General features: G+C 38.9%; 2 protein-coding genes across 3 annotated transcripts in view; both read right to left on the reverse strand.

The window, feature by feature from the left end:
- LOC127863769 (uncharacterized) overlaps positions 1-16,192 on the reverse strand; it is a 105,514-nt gene that overhangs the window by 71,181 nt on the left and 18,141 nt on the right. The window lies entirely within an intron of this gene.
- Positions 2,300-3,783, reverse strand: LOC127863771 (uncharacterized). Its single transcript, XM_052403419.1, has 3 exons — positions 3,617-3,783; positions 3,277-3,377; positions 2,300-2,918 (listed from the first exon to the last, which is right to left on the reverse strand). The coding sequence occupies exons 1-3, from the start codon at positions 3,672-3,674 to the stop codon at positions 2,769-2,771; spliced, it is 309 nt and encodes a 102-aa protein (XP_052259379.1). The 5' UTR covers positions 3,675-3,783; the 3' UTR covers positions 2,300-2,768.

Below are 16,192 nucleotides of genomic sequence, written 5' to 3' on the forward strand. Positions count from 1 at the left end.
GCTAATCGCTGCTTACGACGATCAAAGCATTAAATAAGTTGGTCTATTAGTATTCGCAAATGCCACGTTGAGCGTGATTTGTCATCCATATTGAACAGAACATTTTTCTGTTCTTAACAACTACGCTGTCAATAGGGAAACAAAAATGAGAAACCCCCAAAAAGTTGTCTGTTATTTTTCATTTAGCAGACCTTCGTACGATTTCATATTTGCAGTCGATGCCAAAGAAACATATACTTAAAAACTAGGTATGGATTTTAACATGGTGTCCGTATAGCAAGTTCATGCAGTTATCATCATTTCGTATTATTCTCCTTTTACTTGAACTATTGTTTTTCTTCCCTATTATACCAAGTGGACTCTCCCATCCTTTTAAATTGGATCAATTTATTTCCAAAATTAGGGATGTCTAGTATATTTATTTCTATATTTAGAATATTTCTTACAGAAATTCCTTTAAGCAAAAAGCGCAGACCCAGATGAGACGCCGCATCATGCGGCGTCTCATCTGGGTCTATGCTTTTTGACAAGGTCTTTTTTCTAGACGGTATGCATAAATGGGTTAATAGCAATTTATACAAGACAACGTACTAAATGCTCGCATTCATGTTTCATGCTAAAATTACTTAACTAAATGTATGTAAAATGTTGTATTAACCATTAGTAAGATGCCGAAAGGAAATTTTGAATATCTTGCCTTTAATATAAAATTAATATGTCATATTTAAAATAATGATACATTTAAAGTAAAGTTAACAGTTATATTTGGTGGATATTTCAACAGTTGGCGTTGGGAATGTGGATATAGTAAGATTATATCATTCAAACATTGATTGTATTTAATGGGACCTGTTCACGTTTTGATAAATTTACAAAATTGATAAAAAAAATTGTTTCATAATTGCAAAATTTTGTTGAAGCTATGTTTTTTTTTTAAAGAAAACAGTAATACTGGACAAATATTATGCTCTAAAATATCAATTGTATGCATCTGTTTGACGATTTAAAAACCTGAAAATTCTAAAGCGCTGCAAAGGCGAAACGATTGTATAATTAGGAAAGTTCTGTTGTTATCTTCATCATATTGTTGCTATCCTTATTATAGTGTAATCGTGTGTCATTACAAGGATTACCTATGTAAAGTATAAAATACGTGTATTATCCCGTCATAACGATTGGCCGAATTTGCTCCAAGGCTCAGTGGTTCGAGCCCAGGTGTGGATAACGTTTTTTTCATTCTTCAAGTTTAACTAATTTATGCCTAGTGGACTCTCCCATCCTTCTTAATTGGACCAATTTATTTCCAAAATTAGGGATGTCTAGTATATGTATTTCTATATTTAGAATATTACTTACTGAAATTCCTTTAAGCAAACAGCGCAGACCCAGATGAGACGGCGCATCATGCGGCGTCTCATCTGGGCCTACGCTGTTTGCAAAGTCATTTTTTTCAGGACGCTAGGCATAAACGGGTTAATTTTTGTTTTTAACTGAAACTCTTTTGTTCCGATGTTTACATGAATTTAAAGCATTAGTTCGCAAACTTCAGAACATGCCATAATCTGTTAAATGTTCCGTTTAAGTCATGGATGTTAAATACTTATTATGACGTGAGACGTGTATTAGTTCAACAAACAGGAGATATTTGCTAATCCATAAGAGCTTATTGCAAATAAATATTATCACGCATGCAAAAGTCAATTTGCCATTTTAAAGTTGAGCTGCTCTTTAAGAAAAGGGGGTTTTATACATGTGCATAAAGTGTCGTCCCAGATTAGCCTGTGCACAGGCTAATCAGGGACAACACTTTCCGCTTTAATGATATTTTTCCTTTCAAGAAAGTCTCTTCTTAGCAAAAATCTAGTTTAGAGGGAAAGCGTTGTCCCTGAACAATATGTGCTGACTGCACAGGTTCATCTGGGATGACACTTTACGCACCTGCATTAAACTCCCTTTTTACAGAGCATGGTCCAAATTTAATATATCCCTTGTCTTTGAAACCAGGTTTTCCCATTTAAATACACGCTTAATCTAGTACGTTCATATCCAAATGTATCTGTTTGAATACTATAAGCAATAATCACAAATTAATAAGCCTTGGTTTTATGACAAACCCATGATCCACATATTTTAAATAATTATTATCAAAACACTGTGTTTTCTTTCTGTTATTATATCTGCAATGCAGACCCCAGTACATCGTATACAAAGTATTAAAAGCCTTTTTATCAAAGGTGAGTGTATTTTGCAACACTTTCCACAGACAAAGTATGTTCATTTAACAAATACAACAAGTGCGAGACGATAATATTTATTAGCAGAAGCGGCCTTAAATACATAAAACACAGTTTAGGAATTTACAGATATTTACGGCAAATAAAAGTTTACAGCTCCTGGTCTCAGTCTAAAAACAATCGGTTCGTTTTGTTTAAATTAACAGAATTCTTGAAAAACTGGGCTTAACGCATGTGCGTAAAGCGTCGTAATAAATTATCAGAGCAGTCCAAACGGGCTAATCAGGGACACCACTTTGCGCTATTATTGGACTTTTGTTTAGAGAAGACATCTTTAGCACGAACAATTCCCTAAATGCGGAAAGAGTTGTCCATGATTAGCCAGAACAAGGATGAAACTTTTACTACATGCATTAAGACCAGATTGTTTGTTAAAATAGTTAGAACATACTTAAGTATTGTCTTAATAAAAAGCTGATCGAAGAGTATCACGACGAAGAAACGTGAAAAGCCGAGGTTGATGTTAACATAGCGTTAGTAGTCGAAGTAATCCTTATTGCATCTCTCATTAAGATCTCGGACAATCTTCTCGCACGTGCCGAAATCTCGCAAGTCATCTGGTATCACTATGACGATGTTGTTGATGTCATTGCTCTTTGGATCCCTCAGGATGTAGTGTTTCCCCTAATTGTACAAATAAACATAATTGCAGTGCTTTGTGAAAAAAAGGGTTTAATGCATGTGCAAAAAGTGTCGTCCCAGATTAGCCTGTGCAGTCCACAAGCTAATCTGGGAAGAAACTTTACGCACATGCATTAAACCCCCTTTTTACAGAGCACGACCCATATGTAACATTAATATGTCTCATTTTTCTATATTTTAAGCGTATACTCAACCAAACCGTAAAGCGTTTAATATCTAGACTTCAGATTTCCTACTTTCCCCGTACAAATCGATAAACAATAATAATCAAAAAAGTTGTTAATTCGGTCGTTCAACAACAACAAAACAAATGTGTACATCGTAGATATTAACTGCGTACCATGGAGTGCTCCGAGATTCCGCAGTTGGTCGCAAAGGTCCGCAAGGCTTCGCTGTTACAGTCGTCTGGAAACCGAAGAGGTGAGTCCGTCGACCACCAGGCTAAAAATACATTGTTTTTAATGAAAATTCAATACTGCTCCAGCAGCTGGAATTTCACTTCTTTATATTTTATATTATATAAACGTATAGTACAAAAAATAAGAAAATTGAGTCTTAAAAGTAGCACTAATAGAAGCAAGAGAATAATCAGTAACAGCAGTAGTAGCAACAATAGCAGTAGCAGAAGCAGTAGCGGTTTTAGCACTAATTAAGTGAATGAATTGTAACACAAGTCTTACCTGTCACTACGGAGATCATAAGACCTATGACGAAGAGGAAAACCACAGCCTTGCTCATCTTTGTGGACTAACAGGCACGGACAGACAAGCAGTGGTTTAACTGAACATCAGTGTGATCAATTTATAAATCATTTCCTACATTTACAGCCAGTAACGGACATTCGCACTTAGGCTATTACAGGACTATGCATGTTTTGCTTTTTCAAGTCCCACTATTTATATTGACGCTAGAACGTGTCCTCGATCGTGTATGATTAAAACCTACCTACATTTATGTGTTCCCCAAAATGAACAGTTTTGTGTGAAGCATTCATATCAAAATTATAATATTTTTTAATATTCGTGCAAAGTTGAAAATGTTCCATTTGGTCATTTTGTTATTTGAAAAATCAACATTTTATTGCTGGTAATGAAAACCAAATTAAAACAACGTAGGCCTTAAAATAATTAACAAACGTAAGTGTTGTACGGCCTCATGTCTTTCGCAGGCGGCTAGATTTTTATTGAACAAGGATATAGGACTTGACCGGTTTGTTTTGATATACAAGTGCGGTGGTCTACACCGACACAACACTCGAGGTATCTAGTAGACAAGGGTCGGCGGATGTGTTTACTTCCTTTGCAATACTAGAAATTAAATGTGCATATGCAATACCAAGAAACTTATTATTGTTCTATACTCTATAAAAATGTAATAGTTTTAAACATTATAAATAAATTATAATAGTAGGAACTATTTAATATTTACATAATTATATTATCAAGAAGTATATGATATTTTAGAGGTGTTGCATTGTTTTGCAAAAGCACAGGGACGTGATAGCAGATAGGTTAATGTATGGTCCCCATATTTAAACTATCTTCATATAAGTTGCGAGCAGTAATTTCAAATTGAGTTTGAATTGTATGCATCGTTACATTTGGATGGTTAACTGTCACAGTGGACAACGCTAAATGAAAACTGTTTACATGGTAACGTTCTATTATATCAGAGAGCTCTTGATTCCAATGGAACACTCAATGGGATAGTCGTCGAGGCAGGATGCGATCTTATGGGTTAAAATTGTATTGGACATGGGTAACACTCTTCGAATGCCATATGTTCATTATTTAAATTAAATCTCGATAAATATCGCATACATGTTTTTCCTTTGTATAACTTTATAGTAGAAATTATACAAAAGCAGGAAACATTTTTTGAATCCAGAAACTCTATCAGGAGATAGTTGTCTTGATTTTGTGAGTAACGTTCTGAGAAAACTGGGCTTAATGCATGTGCGTAAAGTGTCGTCCTAGATTAACCTATACAGGTTAATAAGGGATGACACTTTCCGCCTTAACTTGATTTTCGGCACAGAGGGACTTCCTTGAAACTAAAAATACCATAAAAGCGGAAAGTGTCGTCCCTGATTAGCCTATGCGGACTTCACAGGCTAATCTGTAATGACACTTTACGCACATGCATTAAGCCCAGTTTTCTCAGAACACGACTCTTATTAACAACTTTCATAACATAACTCGCAGCATAAAAATATACTAATTAAACAGGGATCACCGTATCAGAACGGTCAATGCAAAGCATCGGGGATTATAACCGGTTTGAAAATTAGCCGAATGTTTGATGAAAAGAGACCATTAGACCTTATGTTTGATGAACAGAGACTATTAGACCTTATGTTTGATGTACAGAGACCATTAGACCTTATGTTTTTCTCCTTCTCTGGTATACGAAGCAGTCAACGCTATATCTTTTACCCCATACCCTGAGGTTTGAATAATGAATATCATATTTCGTTTTGGGGCGACTATTTGCTTGCCTGAATCCAATTTTTCACGCTATTGTTGTTCATGTTTGTAATTCCGTTGTTATACGATGTCAAGGTAAGAAAGAAGTCAATCCTATTAATATAAGCTAGATTGTTTCGTTAGCCCCAGCTTGTATGTAACATTCTCCGCTATCCTGGTAGAACGAGTACCTGATATCTACGGAGAAGATCTTCTAAAGGCTCCCTAGCTCACAAGGGATACTTTGGAAAAGACGTTGAAAAACATACATGCATAAAATACAGTAGACAATTATGTGACCGCGTCTCTTAAACATAGGTTTATTAAATCTTCATATCTTAAAAACGCAGACAATAAGCATTTATTAATGTATCCGTATTATCTAAGATGTGCGTCTTGACTTAAGAGGTTTCTTTTCCCCGCGCATATCTGCCATTTAATGTAAAGTTTTTAAAATCACGTTTGTTTGAGTACATAAAAAGGCACTCCATTTAATGTCTTTACAAGCCATTATAAACCACACGGACGAAATACGAAAAGAGATAAATCTATCTCGATGTCAATCTGAATCCTTTTGCAACCGAATGCTTGTGGAAAAGCATTCTTCTTTTTCTAAAGTGGCTGTATGTTATATTGTGTCGTGTTGTCAGTTATCTTTATAAAAAACATAGAACATTTCAAACTGTTCAATCTGTTCACGTAAACAATGCATAATGAATGTTTAATAAAAATCAACTGATAAATATATAATTCTATTTTGACCACAGCATTTTCAAGTATCATCCGCAATATAAATACTAAAGTTGTTTTTAGGAATTCGCAACTAAAATTCGATTTTGTTTTCGATGCGTCAATCTTTGAACATGTCCCTTTAAGAAGTCGTTTGCACTAGGAAATATGTGGATGAGTAGTGATATTCGATATGTATTGAAGGATTTATTTTTCTTAGTCTGCAGGCTACAGATCAGTAACTCGGTATATCAAATGACCCGCAAGCGGAAAACTGATGTGCTGTTTCCTGATAATGCAACCCCCGCTAATGGGTCATAATATAATTCTTTACGTGATCAATATCATTAGAGATGTTAACCGATTCGGGTGTAGCATTGTAGACGCTGTATTCTATGAAAATGAAAAGTAACACAAAAAGGTCCAACCAAAAATACAATCAAACAATTACAACAACCCATCTATTCAACATTGTACTCATTGATCGTGGTCAATATTTCATTTGGTTGTATTCTTGCGCGTTTTGCATTTGTTTAGTGAGACCGTTACAGTGCACTCACTCAGGTACTCTTCAACAGATTAAACTCGCTTTAATATCGTTACCTAAATATTGTCAAACATAAAGGTCAGTGCCACGTTAATATTGGCGAACTATACTTTATCATTCATATTCACATAGTCACAGAAGGTGTTAATAGTCATAATGCGGGATGGCTTGTATTTGCATTTTTTGCATGAAACACACGTAAAATATAGCAGTCACGGTATGTATGTCAGTGCATCTTACACGATGACTGCTAAACGTAATACAATTCGTTAAACAAACGTATGATATAACACTCGGGGTAGGTGTTCCTGTGCAAAATACGCAGTGACCGCTAACTCTAATGATACTCTACACAAACGCAAAATATAATCGTCTTTATGTACGGGGGCTATGACGTTTATCTTTGGAGCGGGATAACGAATGTAGGCGCGGTTTGACACTGGCGGCTACCTTCCGAAACAGCTAGATATATATCGAGACGCGTTCTGGGAAAACGGGGGTTAACGTATGTGTGTGAGGCGTCCTTCAATATTATCATGTACAGTCCGCACACATGCTAATCAGATACGATACATATCGCGTTAATGGTATTTTTCGCTGTAAAAAAGTATCTTCATATTAAGAATCCAGTTTAGGCGGAAAGTGGCTGATTAGCATGTGTGGTTTGCAAACTCTAAGCTGAAACGACGCTTTCAACACATGAATTATGCCTAGTTTTCGCAGAGCGCGGCTCACACCATTACCGCTATGATATGCGCCCAATATTAAGAATACCAATAAGGATTAAATATGTTCGTCAGAAAACGTTTCTCATGCACTTGATTAACCTTTATCGCGAATATTAACATCAAATAATCAAGCGCTGTTCTTGAATGAGTCGCGTTATGAGAAAACTGGGCATAATGCTTGTGCTTAAAGTGTAGTCCCTGATTAGCCTGTGACGGCACTTTACGCACATGCATTATGCCCAGTTTTATCAAATTAATAAACAATTATTTGCATTTTTTGAAATAGTACAAAACAATTAATTAAACATCTAGTTCAACAGCGTATAAAACGTATTTCCATTTCCGCAAGATTGAAATTATACCGCTGGTTCAATATTGAATACTTTTCTACCTTTTTAAAGCTAATTACTTCCATTAAATCTGTAATTGTTACCATAGACCGTAAAGGATGACCTTGACCTTGACCTTAACCACAATGTGTTTGTCAGAAACACAATGCCGCCTGTGTGTGTTTCAGAGTTTATTTACAGGTCCTACTGGCCTCTTCACGAGGTTACGGTAGCCCGACCTGCCCCTGTGACCTCTCAGGGGAAAAAGATTAATTTTAGAGCCAAAGTAGGTCAAATTTACCCCGGCTTCCCGGGTATTCGCCAAATACTTTAATTTTTAAAAGAGTTCCGTGCACATTGGCCAATGAGACCTTAATGTGCTATCAACCTAAAGGTGGTGATGAGGTGCGGATCCCGCCGAGTGTCCCGCACATTACTAATGTACAAGACACTCAACGCGACCCACATCCCAACACCACCCGGTACGTAAGACCCGGAACACACACACGTATCGCTCTCACACCCCCACTCATTACAGGTGGCGCGTATGAGAGCGCCACGTCCGTGTGTTCCGGGTTCCTTGGTGGTGATCTGTGTATGGTTGTGTATAGTGTGTGGTATGTGATTGTTGTGCATTTGTCTGGAGCGGAAGAGGAGGTGTCTGTCGGTTATTTACGGTCGTCGGTCAGTCGTGAAGGGTTGTATATTGGTGCAGTTCCCAGATCGCAGAACCCGCCGCCCCCGCAAAAGCGCACCCACGCCGAGCGAGACCGAGCCCCCCCCCCGCTCCCACATACGGCCCCGGCCTGAGCACCCAACCGCTGGAGACCCCCGAGACAAGCACCCTCATCCACCCACTCGCTGCGCGCGACAACAAATCAGTCAAGAACCAACCATGGAGCCCCCCAAAGCCCTACCCAGAGTCACCATCGTTCTTTCCCACCCGCCTGCCAAACATCCAGACCATGTATCAAGCTGGGATGTATTAATTTTGTAGTTATGTTGTATTTGCTATTATAATTGGATAGGTAAAGTAAATAAATGATCTAAAAACGCCGTTGATATATCATATGATTTATTTATGTTTGATATTAACTTGTAAAACTCATAGTATTATAGATTATGTCCTGTATTCTAGCTTTCATTAACACAAGTGTGGTTGTTGTGCTCTCCGCCCCATGAGAGGTGTTAGTGGGGGTTCGAGCAGGATACAGGAAACGCCCCGATTCCAGAGGCGCCCCTGGTTCTTTTAAGTGCCCGGTGTATAGCACCGATACACTGCATCCCCGTTTAACGTCCCTCGCGGAGGACATATTAGTACATAGTGTTAGTATTGGTACTTATATACATGTGTAGTTCTGCTGTCTTGTGTCATAACTTGCGGTAACGTGGGCTCTCTCTGTTGCTATTTGGTATATAGTTTGGATGTTATTGCGAAGGGCAGGCTAGTTTTTGAAAGATCATGTATTTGATGATAGAAGAAGGGGACTATGTTTGTTTGATTGGGCCGAGATGACTAGTTCGTTGGGGGGGCAGACAATCTCTTTGTAAATTCTTTCTTATTGATGTGTTAAGTGTCTTGTGAGACTGTGGTGTTGTAAGGGCCAGACTAGTTTTGATAGGTCATTTATTTGATGAAAGAAGAGAGGGGCTGAGTTTGAGTAAATTTGGTATTAGGGAGAGCGCACACGTTAGGGTTTCTGGTTATAAAAGCAAAGACAGCATTCCTATGTGTTTGTGTAATATGCCAGGTTAGTATCGTGGTCTGGTCTAGGGTATGTCGAGCTAAGGGTTCGATCCGGCTACATAGGAACATATAATGGTTAGTGTACAAATGAACTGCAAACAGTCATTCTTTTCAGTATCTTTCAAGAGGGACGGCATGTAGCGTCTCTCGCTGAGGACATATTAGTATATAGTGTTAGTATTGGTACATATACAGATCTGCTGCCTTGTGTCATATTTTATAGTAGCTTGGGCACTCTCTGTTGCTATTTTGGGAAATGGTTGTATATTGTTGTGAGGGTCAGACTAGATTTTTGACAGATCATGTACTAGATGATAGAAAAGAGGGACTGAGTGTGTGTAAATGGACCAAGATGACTATTTTGTTTTGTGGGCTTAGACAATTTCGAGATTTTCTTTCTTCTTTCTGAGGTGATTGCCTGTGGCACTGTGGTGTTGTGTGGGCCAGACTTTGTTTTTGATATATCATTTATTTGATGATAGAAGAGATGGACTGTGGTTATGGTAGTTTGGTATTAGGAGAGTGAGCGCTTTACTGGTTCTGGTTATGTATGATATCAGAGGCAGCAGTTCTATGTGTTATTTTGGCTATTACAATGGTTAGTAAATAAATGGACTGCAATAAGTTATTCTATCTATACACTGAGAAACAAATATACTAATTATCATCACTTTTCTTTTTTTGGTAATCTTGGGTGGGTCGTGTCGACAGAGCCACAGTGCGAGAGGGGGGGGGGGGCGCCTCACCACCCCAGCCGACACGCTCCATCCAACATTTTTTAATATAATGCATATATAAAATACATGGTTGTGATATCTACATCTAAAGGGGTTGTACTGAAGGTTTCTCTATTGAGTTACCTGAGTGCGCACTTAATGCGGCTTCCGTCTCTGTGCGAAAGTGTAGTGTCTGCGTGCTTACCCCACTACCGTCGTCGTCGGCGTGCTGGGTGCAGCGGAAAAAAATTTAAATAACGAGGACCGGCACAGGGGGGGGAGGGTCTCGCGGAACCCGGATACTGTTAGCCCGATTTTTTGGTTTACAAAGGGGGGATTTTAGATTTGTCCATATCGTTACATAGTGGTTACAGATGTTCGTTTATATTTTTATCAAGCGTACCTATCCGTCATTGATTCTGATAGCATGCCCTTAGGGTTAAATTGCGTTTATGGTGTACGGTCGCGGTTGTTAACGAGACAGGCGGCCGATACATTTCATGATTTGGTTGACAGTTATATTCGGTACCGTAATCCCTTCCGTCGTTTTATTAAGAGAGTGTTGTTGTTGTTTTACTGGGTTATAATGTGTAGCTTGTCAGCCCTTGCCCATCCGTGGCGTCGTCACAGGGCACAGACCAGGGGGCCCCACTGACACACAGGTGTGACCCGTTGGCTATGCCCTGCGACGGAGTAACTATAGGTCGGTTGTCATATCCGCGTTATGCTCAGGCCGTGATAATACCGTAGGTTCACTCTGTGCGGGCCCGGGCGAGCGGCCTTATTGACACATAGAAGTGACCAGTCATCCGTGCCCGCCCAGAGGGCCCCTTTATGGCTATAGTCCACGGACGGGGTCCGGCAGAGAGGGTAAATGTTATGTAGTTACCTAGATGTGTTTTTAGTCCGGCACCGGGACGCGCTTTATTCGCACTTTTGAAAGTTACGCGACTTGTTTATACGCATTTTTTTGCTATTTCGGATAAGCCTAAGGAAGATAATTTATGCAAGAAGATTCTGGTTTGGTTAATATGCCCTACTGTATCGCTTTATTTTATAGATTAAGTGCAGGTATGAATCTAGTTTTAGCCTTAATTTTAACAGAATAGATTTTGTGACGCTAAATGGTTGAAGTTTCGAGCGTTTGTGGGGTATTTCCATATATGCTTTATATTGCAAGGGAGGTAATTCTAAGCCGTTAATGTTCCAAAATGAGTCTTTTTTTTCCTTTTATTTGTGTCTGTTTTCAAGTGGTGGGTTGAAAAATAAATTACTATTAGTATTAAGTAAAAATGGCTATTGGTACAGAAATAAGGTGTTCATATAATTGTTCGTTTAATGCGAATTGCGTTATATCTTGTTTTTTGCAAGGGAGATAATTGAATTACGCAAAAAATAGTAAAAATTGTCCTTTCCGTACATATTTATGTTTGTTTTGCAATATATATGGGAATTAAACCTTAAGTTACTATTAGTATGGGGACGAAGAGATATTGTTACGGATATATGATGTCTGTATAAAATCTTGGGATAAATCGATAGATATATATACTATTATAAAATTTTCTCTCTTGCGGCGTCTCCCGCATCACCGCGGCGTCCCACTCGGGACTCCCGCTTTCAGCAGTCACAAGGGTCTACGGTTTAATATTTAGGTTGTTAGGGAAGCAATTTATCTAGTGTATTTATATTGTAATATTTATAATATTTAGATTGCTAAGATTGCTGTGTATTTAACTGTAATATTTATATTTTAGTTTAATAAGGCATACGCAGTGGAAGCTCGCTTAGCGGAGTATTTCAACTGTTTGTCTAATGTGCGATGTAATTAGTGTATTTATATTTTATTGAGATACCCCGCCCGTATCTCGCAAAAATTTAAAGACATGTCTTATAACGGATCCGATCTTGTTCGGCGGCATTAACAGTAGACGGCGATCAATTTTAACAGAGATATTGTTATATGCTGCTATTATACCTGCACTTAGTTCTAGTCTTTGGGCCGCGTGTTGAGGGCATATGAAGAATAAATGTTCGAAGGTGTCTTGGACACTGCATTTGGGGCACAGAACAGTTTCGTAGCTATCACCGTGTAACCTAGTCACCCCTAAGCGCATACGCGTATATGCCCTATCTTCTTGCTTAATGGGGCTATAGATATGGATCTTATGGCTGGGGTTAGTGATAAGTGGTAAATCATGCTCAGTGCAGTATTTTGATCATTTGTAGTCCTGTTCATTGTACGCTTTTTGGTTTATAATGGCTATAATTTCGCGTGCGCTGGGTTTTAGTTCAGAGAGTAGGCCGTCTTGGGATCCGAACTTGGCAAGTTTATCTGCGTATTCATTGCCCGGGATGCCTACATGACTAGGTATCCATATAAGTTTAAGAGATATGTTTTTATTAGTCAGTTTTGAGATACCTTTTAGAGCTGCGTATATCAAATCTGGTCGCGTTTTCGAGGATCCTGCGTGTAGTGCTTGCAATGCGCTAAGAGAGTCGGTTAAAATCGCGTAGTTTGTCTGTTCGTGCGTGTTAAGCGTGTTAAGCCACCTTACTGCGTCATTAATTATTGCTAGCTCGCAGGCAAATATGGAAAGTTCTTTTTAAGTTTTAATCTGTTGTGGTGGATAATGGCATTTTGAGGGTTGTATACTACGTACGCAGCGCCGGCTAATTTTAAATCCTCGTTTTTACTACCGTCTGTGAAAATCTGTGTATACCCGCCGTATGTATTATTTATGTAATTTAAGGCTATGGTTGCGCTATTGGAGTCGATTTCGGATTTTTTAATCAGTGTTGATAGATGAAAGTCGATGTCAGGTTTTACTATTTCACTAAGGCTGTAGTAGGTAGGTGGTTGGAGTTCAATTTCGTTAATTTTATAGTATAAATTAAGCGCTCGGACATTTTGCGCGTACGGGTCTCCAATGCGACTTTTAGGTCTACGGTAGGCCGGGTCTTCGGTGATCTTTGAGTTGATCGGTAGGTTGTTTTCCATAGGATTAGTGCGCGCGTAATACTTCATTTGATTTATTTGCCTTTGATGGTCCAGGTCAAGCATTCCACACTCGAGATAGATAAGAACGGTGCTTGTGGTTTTACGTGTGCCCGTGATTATTTTGAGTGCCGTGTTTTGGATAACTTGTAGCTTTTTAAGTAGTGTATCGCTGGCTGAGTTATATGCTAGGCTTCCGTAATTTATCTTTGCCCAGATAGTGGCTTTGTAAATACTCATCAGTGCTTTCTTGTCTGTGCCCCAGTTATTTTTTTGGATGCATTTGAGAAAATTAAGATCTTTCTGGCAGCGCACTGTTAATTTGAGGATGTGTTCTTCCCATGTTAGGTATTTATCAAATGTCATTCCTAGGAAAGTAATTTTGTCGAGGTACGGGAGCGTAGCGCCACATAGTGTTAATATCGGAAGTTCTGTGATTTTTTTAGAAGTTGTTTTGGATGCGCGGTTAGAAAAAACAATTGCTTGAGTTTTAGAGGGATTAATTTGAAAGCCGTATGATGCACTCCAAGTTTCTATAGCAGTCAGGGCGTTTTGAATTTTATCAATTGCTAGTTTAGGCGACCATGAGGTAGTCCATATGGCACTGTCATCTACAAAGAGGGAAAGATCAATTAGGCCTGTTTTATTTTGTGCATTATGCTTATGAATCGTGCGTTCTAGCGAGTTCATTGTAACGGAGAATAATATGGGGGAGAGAACACTTCCCTGGGGGCAGCCGTTTGTTGTGTCGACCGTTTCGGAAGTCGCGTCATGTAGTCTTACTTTTATTTTCCGCGTTGTGAGGAAGGCTGCGAGCCATTTGAGCATGGTGCCCTCTATACCTAGTGTATGTAGCATAAGAATCGCATGTTCATTCCATAATTTATCGAACGCGGCAGTGAGATCTAAGAAAACGGCTGCTACCGATTGGCCTAGATTTTGAGCTCTTCTGATGTCGGCTTCGTGGCGCACTATATGGTCTTCGCACGAGTGGTGAGCTCTACACCCTGATTGATTTTTCGAAATTAGGTTTTTTTTTAAGATAAGCGCATAATCGGGGTTTAATCATTTTTTGCATTAGTTTTGTGAATGTTGATGTTAACGAGATCGGCCGGTATGAGGCTGGAGATTCTTTGGGTTTATTAGGTTTGAGGATCAGTATAATTGTTGCCTCATGCCATTCATCAGGGAGGGTGCCTTCGGCCCACGATTTATTGTATAAGGCGAGGAGCTCTTGTTTTGCAGAGAGAGGGAGTTGTTTCAGTATTTTGTAATGTATATTATCATCACCTGGCGCGCCATTTTTACAAGTCAGTAAGACTGTTTCTAGTTCGAATAAGCTAAAAGGCGAAATGTATTTGTGAGTTTTGGTCTGTGTATGAAATTCGAGCCATTCTGGAAATTCATTTTTAGTTTTAAGTTTTCGCGCAATGAAGGCTCGAGAGTAGCCTTCGTCGCTGCTTACCGTTTGGTAGTGGTGTACTAAGGCCGTAGCTTTATCGGCGTTTGTTACAAGTATTTCATTATTGATGCGGAATATCGGAGTTATAGGAGGCGGTCTGCCTTGCATACGGTGTACTTGAGACCAAAGTTCTTTGCTAGTGGTTTTATACGAAAGATTGTTACAGAACTCGTTCCAGCTATCTAGTTTTGCATTTTTAATTACTTGTTTTACCGTAGCGCGGGCTTCTTTAAGTTTTTCATATTTGGGACCCGTTCTGATTCTGATGCATTTTTTCCTGCTTTTTTCGCGGTATTTAACATTCTTCATTCCACCAAGGTACAGGGCGTTTAATTTTTTTAGGTTTTTTGTTGGCTATGGGAATAGAACTGTCTAGCGCTGTCGTGAGTTTATTTAGATAGGAATGGAAGTGAGTGTTAGAGTCAGTATTATCTTCGTTGGGCAGAAATTCGTTATTGCATTGAACTTTAAAGTTATTCCATTGATCAGGTGTAGCCTTATGGATTTTCCACTTATGTTGTATTGACGGAAGGGTGTGTTCAATTTTCAGTTTTAAATTCACCACGATAGGGAGATGGTCGCTACCAAATGAATTGTCGAGTACATTGAAGTCGCTTATCGCTTGTAATTTAGCTGATATAAGGGCGAGATCGATCGCGCTGTCAGAATGGCCGGCGCGGTCGGCCAGTCTCGTGACCTGTCCGTCGTTTAAGAAATTGAGGCTTGTGTTATTTAGTAATTTTAATAGATTTTCCGCATGATCATCACATCGTGGATCGCCCTCGGGGTTCCAGCAAGGGTGTTTGAGGTTAAAATCGCCAATGATAATATTGTTTTGTCTATGGTCTAAAGAGTGAAAAAAATTTGAGTAGTTTTTGAGAGTATTTTCTACAGTTTGAGCGTATACACATTAGATACGAAAGGACAGGTTTTTATCGAGGTAGAGTGTGATAGCACACGACTCAATCGGGCAATCTTGGTTAATCTTGATTTCAGTAAATGGGATTCCCAATTTTACATATATAGCTACCCCCGTGGCCGTTGCCTTTTTTGCTTCTATTGATCTCACGGGTTCTTGGTATCCTTTTAATTGAACTTGTTTATTTTTGCTTCTAAAGTTTGTTTTTTGGATGCATACAACATGTATCTCATTATTATTTACATAATTTTGGAGCTCATACAATTTGTTATTGGTATCATGACAGCCAACCCCTCGGGCGTTCCACGACATTACGGTAAGATTTGAAGTAATATTTGGTGCTGTCGTAGCCATTGAGGGGCTTGTATTGGGAGATTGTACAAGCTTAAGGGGTTGTTCTATTAATATAAACCGTACGCGTGGCGGAAGTATATCGGGAACGGCGGCGCGAGCACTTGCCTTCTGTGATGGCTATGTCGCATATTGATAGGATTCGGGCGGTACCGGTTCAGATTAAGTTTTTTCCTATGGATGTGTAGAGGCGAGCTCTCATGGTTTTTAGGTTGCCAGTAGTGACGTTGGAGTTGTGTGCGTCGTGGTGTTTGTTGTTGTTGTT

This window comes from Dreissena polymorpha, unplaced genomic scaffold (genome assembly GCF_020536995.1).
Source record: "Dreissena polymorpha isolate Duluth1 unplaced genomic scaffold, UMN_Dpol_1.0 chrUn035, whole genome shotgun sequence".
Classification (NCBI taxonomy): domain Eukaryota; kingdom Metazoa; phylum Mollusca; class Bivalvia; order Myida; family Dreissenidae; genus Dreissena; species Dreissena polymorpha.

Bases quoted from the DNA above. Each gene is read 5' to 3' on its own strand.
- LOC127863771 (XM_052403419.1), bottom strand. From the start codon at position 3,674: ATGAGCAAGGCTGTGGTTTTCCTCTTCGTCATAGGTCTTATGATCTCC. The intron at 3,378-3,616 runs GTAAGACTTGTG...ATGTATTTTTAG, and splicing joins TATGATCTCCGTAGTGACAG to CCTGGTGGTCGACGGACTCA. The intron at 2,919-3,276 runs GTACGCAGTTAA...TTGTACAATTAG, and splicing joins GAATCTCGGAGCACTCCATG to GGGAAACACTACATCCTGAG.